An 11895-nucleotide genomic window follows, 5' to 3' on the forward strand; every position below is an offset into this window, starting at 1 on the left:
ATTTGGACGCTGCTCAGTGAGAACACTGTGGGCCTCCCACTCTTTTTAAATTGCAAAATAAGCAGATGCTCAGGCCCCGGGCAGCTTTTCGCGTGTGCAAGCTGTATTTTTGTCTTTAAAAGAGAAAAAGGCAGCAGGCAGAGGAGCTCTAACGCGTTCTCTGCTGCCTTCTCTCTGCTGCATGCTCCCTCAGAGATGAGAAATGGGAGCAACAGATCCAGCCCAGAGGAGCCACAAAGCCTAGTCTTTCCAGAGTGTTAGATGAAGCTTCAGAGACATACTTTGCTAGGAGCTGTTTTGAGAGGTGGAACCCGCGTCGGTGACTTCTCCACTCCTCTCTTGAGGATTCTTTGGTCTCCCTGATGCCCGGGGAGTTTGCTAAGGCTTGGTTTCCTCTGCGCCTGCTCATGGCCCCTGTTCATGAGGTTCTCCGAAGATGTGATCGGGGCTGAAAACCGGGACCTGATATAAAATACTGTGAAATTTGATTTGATTAAAAACAGTACTGGAGTCGCAGATTAGTCTTGGCGCATCCCACAGCCTGCCATCTAATCTGATTCAATAGTAACTTATAGTAAAAAAAATCCCCAAACAAGGGTGCGAATTGTGGTGGTGGAGGCAGCTGGTTTGTCCTGTCAGTGGGACGTAGAGTGTAGGGGTGCAAGCTCCATCTGATTCATGCAGGTAGACTCTGTAGTATTATAAAGGGTTACGGAAATGATTTTTTTTCTTCTTCAGCAATCTTATCTTCCTGTAGGTGAGGTTCTTTTTTTTTTTCAAAGGTTTTATTTATTTGTCAGAGAGAGAGCACGCGCACGCACACAAGCAGGGGGAACTGCAGAGGGAGAAGCAGGCTCTCCACTGAGCAGGGAGTCTGATGTGGGGCTTGATCCCAGGACCCTGGGACCATGACCTGAGCCAAAGGCAGACGCTTAACAATTGAGCCACCCAGGTATCCCGAGGTTCATGTTTTTAAAATGGATTCATGGTTGCAAAGGTTTACTTCAGAATCTCACAGAGCTGGACTAAAGATTCCAGTATCATTGGAGGTTTTTTTTTTTTTTTTTTTTAAATCATACTTAATGCTGAGCTATGAAACAGATACTGTAACAATTTTCAAGCTCTGGGATCCAGACTTTCGAAGTATATCCCGCTCCAAGCCCACCGACAGTGTCCTTGTCTGTGAAGGAAGAGCGCAGGTTCTTTTTCTTTTGGCTTTCTTTTGGATTCTAGGATGTTTGTGGCAATTTCCGTCTGTGTATATGTGGTCCCTGTTTATTTACCAGTGAAGGCTCCCTAAGGGAAGGATTGAAGTTTTGTTTATTTTTTCCTACCTTTAGTTCTCTTTTCTCCATCTCTCGGATGTCCTGGATTTTTCTAGCTGGAGACTGCGGAACCCCCCTCGCTGTTTGCTGGGGCAGAGTGCTGCAGAGCGCCTTCTGATTCAAAGGCTTTCTGTTAGAAGCCAACGTAAAGTTCATGGACTACTTCAGCCTCAATTCCACTGTCTTTTCCTCAACCAGCACTTACATGACTTAGAGTCCGGTATTATGCTACCCCACTAGAAAGAAAACATCTGGTTTCTGATTGGCTGAAATGAGTTCTATTGTTCCCTTGTCAGAGGTCAGAATCACCGTGCTCTGGAATGTTAGCATGTGTTGGGTCAGGTGGATAATTTGGGTTCTAGAACTTAAGTGGTTTCTTCAGCACTGAACTCAGTAACAGTTCTCTCTGGGAAAAGGACTCAAATTTTCTCCTGTCAGAGCACCGTGCAATAATTGCTCATTGTTATTTTGTAAGCTACTTTTTCCCTGTTCCTTCTCTCTGGGTGCTCCCGGACCACATAATAGGACATTATGATGAATTCAAGAAATGCCTGATGCATAAATAATGGGATGAGAACATTTAAGAAATAGTACATTTGTTATAGGTATAACGGTTCCTCATGATGATCCGGAGTTATGGTCAAATCTGAAGGATGCTGCACTTGTTCAACCCTCTCAAATATTGAGGGTGGAGGTGGGGGCAGGGAGAGTTGGGAAAGAGTACATTATGCAACACAGAAACCATGACGGATAGTAAATAAATATGAACCCACCATATCATAGTTTAATGCAGCTCCAGGCAGCTTCTCCTCCCCCCACCCCCATCCCGATTCACTCCTTCTTTCTTGCCTCGTCAACGTGAGGAAGGGCCGGCACTTTTGTGGAGACTGTGCAAGGTTGCTAAGGAATCATTTCATTCTTTTTTTTTTTTTTTAAGATTTTTTATTTATTTATTTGAGAGAGAGAGAATGAGAGAGAGAGCACATTAGAGGGGGGAGGGTCAGAGGGAGAAGCAGACTCCCTGCCGAGCAGGGAGCCCGATGCGGGACTCGATCCAGGGACTCCGGGATCATGACCTGAGCCGAAGGCAGTCACCTAACCAACTGAGCCACCCAGGCGCCCAGGAATCGTTTCATTCTTGTGCGATTTGGGCTTTCTTTTCTCATTGTTCATCAGGTCAGTTTAAGCTTTAAACATTTAAACTGTGTCACACTATATGAAAATAAGATCATGTTTAAGACAAAGTGGAAAAGAACCAAACACTGGTGATGAATTGGTGAAAACCTTCTGGTGGACAACCTGTTCTTTTGTTTGGGGAGGTGGTATGAAATAATCCGGGAGCAGTGTCTCTGTTGGGATGGCGATGCTCTCAGATGAGCGTGCTGTCCAATAAGAGTATTATCCAAACACTCAGGTGGTTGGGCTGGAGGTGGAGGGACTGGCAGGACTGCACGCTGTGCCTTATTGTGCATCAACCCAGTTGCCCCCAGGAATACTTGAGCCTCAGTCGATCCCCTGCTCTGGTGCCTTTGAATTTTCTTAGTGACCAGTGCTTCTAACTCACAGTCACTGGACCTGAGATGTGAGTAAAAATTGATGTCATGTGCCGTATAAAAATTTTAACCAGAGAAAGAAGCTAGCTTAGCATTCTTGGGTGGAGACCGTAGCCCTTATAAAAGATCTTTATGGTCCAAAGTGAGAGCATTGTGACTGAGGGTCTCCATGTTTTAATTGGAGGGTCCTGCCCACATCTGCCACTTTGCCTGTCTTTGTGAGGACATGCCTAGGTCAAACAGGAGGTCCATGGGACCCCGATTCCTGATGAACAATCTTTTACTGTCCTCTCCTGTAGTTTCTGTCTTACTATGGTAAAGTGATCACAGAAGTGATCTCACCCAATAGGAGATCATTTTAAATTGTACTTTAGATCATGTAAACCTTCGAGGAGAGAATTCTGAATTAAATCTCAAATCTTCTTTTAAAATCTGAGATTGCAAATATGGCAGATGTCCTACCTTAATAATAAACATTTTATTTGGATAAATGTTTGGATTTTTTGTAACGGTACCTTAAAATTTCAGTTTTGGAGTTACCATTTGAGGATTAAGGTATAAAAAAAGTTCTCTGTTCCTCCAAACTCATACAGATTCCATTCTTCCAGTGCTTTACTGACACATAAAGAATCTTTCTTCTCAAGGTGGTAACATTTCCTTGCACTTTTATTCTGAATGATATATTTTCCCCTGAATTTGCTGAATAGAATGTGTGAGGTTTGTGTGTTTCAGACCCATAATATTTTCCATGATCTTACATAATTTATCTCCTACAAGGAGTGTTTAGAAAATAATAAAAACAGGAATACATGTTTTGGTGCAATAACAGTTATTAATAGGATCCCTGGAGGCTGGTTGAAATTATTCAGTCTTCTGTGTGTTTTCTAGATATCCAGAATTTTTGCTTCATCTTCTCTCACTTTAAAAAAAAATTCCAGTATAATTAGCATACAGTATTGTATTAGTTTCAGATGTACAATATAGTGATTCAACAATTCTATACCTTATTCAGTGCTCATCACGACAAGTGCCCTCCTTCATCCCCATCACCTGTTTCACCCACCCCCGACCCACCTGCCCTCTGGTGACCATCAGTTTGTTCTCTATAGTTAACAGTTGGTTGCTCAGTTTGTCTTTTTTTCTTTGTCCATTTGTTTTGTTTCTTAAATTCAACATGGGTGAAATCATATGTTATTTGTCTTTCTCAGGCTTATTTCACTTGGCATTATACCCTCTAGATCCATCTATGTTGCTGCAAATAGCAAGACCTCATTCTTTTTTAAGGCTGAGTAATATTCCATTGTGTGTGTGTGTGTGTGTGTATCACATCTTCTTTATCCATTCATATCCATCAATGGACACTTGCACTGCTTCCATAATTTGGCTACTGTAAATAACACTTCAATAAACATAGGGTGGGTGCATATATCTTTTCAAATTAGTGTTTTCGTATTTTTTGCATAAATACCCAGTAATGGAATTAGTGAATCATACGATAATTCTATTTTTAACCTTTTGAGGACCCTCCATACTGTTTTCCACAGCGGCTGCACCAGGTTACATGTCTACCAACAGTTCACGAGGGTTCCCTTTTCTCCACATCTTCGCCAATACGTGTTTCTATCTCATACTTCTTTTGGACAGACATTTCAATTGAAGATAGATTATTGTTCTCCACCAAATAGCAAATTAAATCACAATGCTTTAATAACTATTTTTCAAGTTAAGCTCCTTACAAGATCAAATTACATATTTTTCCCCTTACCTGGTTTTAGCTGAAAACTATTTTAATTTGGGTCTTCTTTAGAAAAAGAAACAGAACATGTTTCATTTTTATATAGAATAAACTTTGTTTTTATTATAGGCATGGATCAAAAATAAAAGTTTTTATGTACATATGACATGTAGTGCAAATGAAAGGCTTTGAAATCCCATGGATAGACATGTTGTTGGAAACAAAAGGAGATGAATCATGGGTGTTAGGATGGTCGTCCTGGAACTGCAGGAGGGGGTCGCCTAGTGAAAACAAAACAAAACAAAGTAACAAAAAGAAAAACACAGATGCAGAGGAAGAAAACAATGTTTAAATTATAAAACAAATCCAAATAAAAGCATGCAAAATGATCCCACGAGAGTCAAATTCAAATCAGACAAAAACATGCAGACATGCAGGGGAAAAGTGAGCAGTTCCCAGGACTCCTCCTGGCTACGGGCAGTGTGCTAGGTGTGAGCCACGTGAGCCCACTCCAAACTCTTATTTTGTACCATGGGACAATAAATCCATGCAATCATATTCAGGAGACTTGGAAATAGTACCAGAGCCAAATACCTTTATGACCTTGAGTATTTGTTTCTGAGCCCTGATTTTGTGACGTTCGGTTACTTCCAAAGATTCCAGCAAATGTTAAATCTCCATAGGGAGAAGGAGTTGATAGAGAAATAGGACAGGTGAAAAATGTTTTTCAGGTGAGGGAAATTAGAAGGTGTCACGAGGTCCAATGAGCAATGCAATCATAATGCAGAAAATGTCAGGGGTTGAGCTTGGAGAAAAAGGATTTGTAAATAAGAATCTGCTCCACGTGAATATCCCGATATGATAGCCTTTCCAGGCCCAGGGAAACTACAAGGCTAGCCCTGGTCCACGGGAGCCTGAGAGTCTGTCTTAGAATCGCGCACAACCGAAGTTCTGATTTATTCAGAACTGGGTGCAGGGTGAAGGAGATTTAGCTTGCTGGATCTTTCTCCATATCCCTAGCCTGGCTTGCATCTTGTCAGGCCGACGGTTGTGAAATAAGGTCCAGAGCCATGTTTCGTTTTGACATCAGCCTCTCTGGATGATTTGCTGCTGGAGGAGTAAACTCTACGTTGCCATGCACGGCTGTGTAAGTAGGAAAACAGCATGCCAAATGAAACTTTCCCACTGGTTTCCAGCAGCCATCTGTATTTTAATTTCCTCTTTCTAACCATATTGGTAATGAACTCAAACCTACAGCAAGCCATGGAGCACGGTGAGGTTAGCTCAGTACCCTGCTCCCTGTGGGACGTCTTTTTTGGCTATTCATCCAGGTGTCCGACAACACAATCACTTCCATCTTACTCTTATAACACTTCAGAGAGTGGAGCAATGAAGTCCACCAAAAACAAAAACAAAAACAAACTTCTTTTTCATCTTCTAAGAGATGTTAATGGAGCCAAATTGACGGCGCTATTTCTGAGCACTGGTGAAAAATCTTACCTTCCCTGAAGTCCGAGACCAATTTTTCTTTGGTCCAATTTAAGCTGGCTATGCTAAGGGGGCCTCTCATCCATTTAAATGATGAAGAACTTGTTTTTGGTAACCTTTCAACTGCAGGGGGTCTGCAAGCCTTTAGCTTTAGAGATCCAGGTAATGGGTATCCCTGGTGTTTTCATGAAGAAAGTATAATTAAATTCCTGTCAGGCTCAATGAGATTTATCACCTGCCCAGCAAACAGAAACTAGTTTGGAGTTCTGAAGGGGCTTTAGAACACTTTAATTACCTCAGCAGGGTGGGGAGGTGAGCCATTAACGTGAACAGTGAATCCACGGTGCTGAAGAGACATTCTGTGGGCATATGCCAAAGCACTTTCCCGTTTGAGCTCGTTTGGTGTTCTAATCCAGAAACAGGATCAGAAACTCTATGTCTTAGAATATATTTCACCTGACAGCTAGAACGTTTGCTTCAAACATCAGAGTGACATTTATTCCCTCAGGCAGCTCCTTCCTTTTCCTCTTCACTCTCCTGCACCAACTTTCCTCTCACTGCCAAAAAAGCATCGTTGAGGATGACACCATGCAGTGGCTCAGAGATAGTTCTAGCATGGATCTTGGCGGTTTGAGTTTTCACTATTTCTTTTCCAGAACTTTCTACATTACTTACACAATGCCAAAGTGCCTGAAGGCAAGTGCTAAAAATATTTGGGCTTTTCACATGAAGAGCAGCTATAACTGTATCTCATACTGTTGCTGCCTCTGACTTGGAACACTGAGTTGAAATGCTGAGTAGATTTTGCACATACATAAAATCTGCTAACAAATTTTAAAGTTCAGAATGCTACTATTCCCCATACAAGCAAATCTACCTAATCAAGATTCTAATTTCAGGTTATACCTTCTTAAGTTTTCTGAAAAAGGCCAGAACAGGAAGGGAAGGAAGCAGGAAAAGCTGTGTATGGAACACGGGGATTATTCACACATAAAAGACTCAATTATCAATAAGAATGATGGATTACCCACATTCTCTTGGTTCTACCTCAATGCTGCGATCTGTTCTTATGGTGAAATTCCTCTAGCAGGGTCCCTGGGAAGGTCTTATGACTTTTTTTCTTTTCTGTTACAATCTCACAAAACATTCTCTGCTTGCTTTCTTTGCCCATCATTTAGATAACTTAGTATCTCAGATCAGCAGGTGAGCCTGAAGGCTTGGGAAAGTGAGACAGGAATGGCAATAAGGCTAGGCATTCCTTTCTATTTTTGTAGGTAATCTTTAAACTTTAAATCGGTCTGGATCCATTCCTTTACAGGAATATAAGGGGTAATGGAATTAATTTAAAGGCGCTCTTCTTTGGAGAGCGAGAGAGAAAAGGTCGTGTGGAAAATTATCTGCGCCCTCCACAAGGCTTTTACCAAGACTCATTGCATGTATGTCTCCCTTCCTCTGTGCTCTTCCTCCTCAGGTCTAGTACACTGCTGTAACACCAGCATGGTAGTCCAGGAAGACTGTCCCAAGTTGGGTGCTCTGGTTGCCCTTACATTTGATTTTATCACCTGACTGGGTAACAGTGACAGTCTGGTCTGGACTAATCTTGCTCGAAGCCTTTTCTCTCTCACCTAAAGCCCCCGAAGCAGTGTTTCCTCACAACACTAGACCTGTAAGGTGCTTTATGAACAAAGCATGGACAGTCAAATAAGTCTGAGAAACATGTAGACACTGGCCCTTCCTTAGAGATTCACAATGCAATCTGATATCAAAGCTTCTATAATGTCTTCCAGTAAAGAAACATTTAATTTTTAATCATCATTTCCCAAGTGTATTTCATCAAGAAACCCATGGTATATGTATGTGCAAAACCGACTAAAATCTCATGGAATGAACTTTGGGAAACTCTGGATTAAGACTGTCATTTTAGCCAACATCTCTTGCGTGTATTCTAATTATTACGCTGACACAGTGGGAAAGAACACCAACAAAGGCATTTCATAGTAATGCCAGGTGTGTGCTAGAGTACTAAGAAGGAGGGTCTGAGAACCATCTAATCTAAACCCCGGATACATTTCTCAATCTGAAATTTAAAGATTCCAGCAGAAAAACAAGAATCTTGACAACTGAGAAGATACTTACACTGATGCCAGAACTATTTTAAATATACAAATGGTAATTTGCCAAATAGTTACCAAATAAGTAGTTTGCCAAATAAGGTCCTTTGGCTTGGGTAATTTCCATTAGAAACTATTCTGAATAAAGAATCACGCAGTAGAACTCATACACACGCGCATACACACACACACACACACACACCACACAACACAAGTGTACAGCATGGTTCTCATCCTGTCTCTTCTAGTAAAAACCTTCCTTTGAAGGCATTAATGGCTCTACTCGTGGAAGATGTACAGATATGAAAAAGAAATTACAAGAGGAAAGCATGAATTAATACATACAACAGTCTTTGCAATTCATCTTTTCCCAATGAATGTATCCTGAACACAGAGGGAAAGTAAACCAACGTTATTCTCCTCCCATTCCCTTCTTGTCTTCTGTTTTTGGATGGATGGCTCAATCTGGGACTACGTACATTGATAAGGGACCTATCATTAAAACTCGGTAATAGTCTTTCTCTGTGTTCTGGAAACTGAGGACAAGGATGTGTGTAAGTTACTGTTTAGCACTCTACTCTTCCATTTTCTTAATATTAGGCAAAGTAAAGGGTTAACGTCTTCCCTTGATGCCCTATAAGTAAATAATGAAGGCCAACTGTTGAGTCAAGAGCTCGATTACTTTCTGTAAGAAACGCCTTCTGTGGACCTAACATTTGGGCAGAGTGTTCTTCCTCCTTCTGCTTCCCAGGGTTTTTCATGAACACTTCCTCTTCAATAGCAAAGTAAGACGGTACCTCTTAGCTGTCACACTGCACCCTCCAACTGTCTAAAGCTTGTGCCCTTTTTAAACCTAGTCCAACACTGAGTTTGAATCAGAAATAAAATGTCTCCCACTCTCCTGCCTTTGCTTTGTCCAATTTGCTCCCTTTAAAAATCTTGTCAATAATAAAAAAAAAAATTAAAGAGAAAAATAAATAAAAATCTTGTCCTCCCCCATATTAATGCAGTAATGCCAAATGCTAGTATTCCCCATTTTGGTAATTCTGGGCCAATCTGATCAAAAGAGTTATAAGTATTCAGAAGTCTCAGATCTTACTGACATGCATAGATACAACTCAAATATATTATACAAGAACGAGGAAGGGGTGAGTCCTTCAAATGTTAGCATTTATTTCAGGTTCAGAAATACAGCTTCACATTTTCACAATAGGTACATGTGACCTTCAAGAATGATACAGGTTTGAGGAACTTGCTTCAAAAATTCCATTCACAGAGTCCATCCATATATCAGCATTAAGAAATCCTGAAAGTGTCAAGGAGACAGTGGAAAGTATTCTGGCTCAAATTAATTAAAGAATCAACAGAGAAGGTAAGAAATTTGCTTCTACACACTGCTTCATAAAAAAGCAAAAGGGTATTTTGATTCAGAAAAGGGAGAAAAAAGAAACAGACGAGCGAGCAACACGAAGGCTGCACACATGAAATTAAACATGAATCAAGTCGTGGTGAAATTTCTGGAGGAATCATTGTTTTTTAATCAAACTGGTAACAGACAGTCCAAGAGGTTGACAGAGTAATTTTTCTCATATTTTTCGAAAACATTACACAATGAGCAAAGTTTAAGGAATTCAAAGGGTAAAAATTTAGAAGAAACGAATGCCTCGAGCTGAGCCATGTGTGAAACCCCAGACCAGAGAGGTGAGAAGTCCCACCAGTATACCAGTATGAACAGGTCTTAAGACAAACAGGAGACTCTTCCTTGAGTTTCCTCTCTCTCGCTCTCACACATATAAGCATTCTTACACATATATACAACTAGCAATGCATATACTACACATGCTTCAAAATATCCTGCAAGGTTCACAATACAGAACACCACACGATTTTAAGCATACCAACGAGACAGGATGACTTAAGAGTATTTAGGAGACACACTGGAACTTTTAAGAAAGGAGTGAGTGATCTAGTGAACTAGTCATTGTTTCTCTACAGTCATCTAGCTTTATTCACTTTAAACTCTGAGCTCACAGCTAGCAGTCCTTTTGGTGAAACAGATCTAAAACTCAGCTTGAGTCTCACACCTTCTCTCCTTTGACTGGATTCCTCAGGTCAGAGACCTACTATGTAGGTTTTATCCTCAATGTTAAGGAGATTACTGTCAATTTCAAATACTTATCTTGTTTACCAAATGAGAAATGTTTACCTGAAACAAGGGATGGATGACCTACCTCTGAGGTATTAAGTAACTTCTTCCCTGCACTTTTAGCAAATTTACTCAGAAAAGTCCACTCTTTGTATTATATTGCTGTATCCCTCCACTTTATTTTTTTGACATTTACTATGGAGAAAAAAATGACTATGTAGACCAATTGAAGCTTTTTAAGATTCAACTCAGCAATCCAAGAATCATTTATAATTCCAATCAGAGTTCTTAAAAGTGGGTTACCAGATCTTATACTCTATTTGGCAAAGGTCATTTCTTCTTAGATAGCAGTGCTGTGGACTTAGGTACAAATGTCTGTGGATGTTACTCTATTGTGTTGTCACAGTAATTCTGAGCGTTGTGCCCGTCCTGGAAAAAATTTTGTAGACCTCATGTATGTTATCACTGTTCTAGGAACCACCGTTACCGTGTATTATAGCAGACCCTCCAGAGTGAGCTCTTGAATTAACACAGTTTAAAAAATATATTCATACCCACACACACAAAGCCACATGTATACATAAATATTTACACCCATACATAGCATATATACACAATGCACATACAATCACACTCATGCTTGTGGTGTTTTAACAAGGGCTTTTAAACCTACCTACCCAAAGGGGCACAGAACACGGGCACTTACAGAAATGAATTTACCATGTATATACCGTATACACAGAGACACATGCACTGAAAATATGTTTGTACACAGAAAACGTCAACATTGATCACATACTGGTATTAGGTCCCATTTCATATTTGAGAATTATGGCTACAGTCTATACTAAAAAGTCATAAAATTAATCTATATGACTACGTTTAAATTCTAAGTTTAGAAGGCTTACAGTTATATCACAGGAACTGGTTTAATTATAATGTTTTGGAACAGAACGAATCCGTATCTGAACAAGTAGGCAATGTGCTAATAAACAGACCCTACTGCTCTTCTGTGTTATAAAAGACAGCTAAACGCAACATTCAGAAGAGTAATCTTGGTAGGTGACTTCTGGAAATGCAATATATCTGTTCTAAATCAACACTATTTCAATAATCTGTCCACAACTGAGTAAACAGTTATTCCAATTAGTCAATAAGCATGCAAGATTTAGCATGTGACAATTAACAAACATATACAGTTAATTTTTCCAAATCCTAAAAATACCATATGTTTTATTTTATTTTGCTAGACATCTATTGTGTAGACAACATCAGAGCAATCAGTTAGGAGGAAGCTACACAAAAGATGAGAGGTGATATGGGAAACTCTTAGAAAGCTCATGAAGCTACATTCCCACCTTAAGGCCTGGCGCGAACAACACACTTCACACACATCTTAGAGCTTCCGACTTCATTCACCTTGAGAGCTCCTTTCAGCAGGATGCAAACCCTTTGGGAAATGGTATTAATGCTAATCATAGTACTGCAGCAAACTGAAAGTATTCTCCAACATGACTTCTGGAATTCCAGGGGAGGC

The 11895-nt window shown here is 40.3% G+C and overlaps 1 protein-coding gene across 1 annotated transcript in view; it reads right to left on the reverse strand.

Annotated features, from left to right (window-relative positions):
• Positions 1-4724: 4724 nt before the first annotated feature.
• The window catches only part of DNM3 (dynamin 3), a 559032-nt gene continuing 551861 nt past the window's right edge, over positions 4725-11895 (reverse strand). The window contains exon 22 of the mRNA XM_035010797.1: positions 4725-4894. Within this exon, the coding sequence (XP_034866688.1) occupies positions 4858-4894 (37 nt within the window). The 3' untranslated portion in view covers positions 4725-4857. The remainder of the gene's footprint in view (positions 4895-11895) is intronic.

This window comes from Mirounga leonina, unplaced genomic scaffold (genome assembly GCF_011800145.1).
Source record: "Mirounga leonina isolate KUSES-001 unplaced genomic scaffold, KU_Mleo_1.0 Mir_154, whole genome shotgun sequence".
NCBI classification, from domain to species: Eukaryota; Metazoa; Chordata; class Mammalia; order Carnivora; family Phocidae; genus Mirounga; species Mirounga leonina.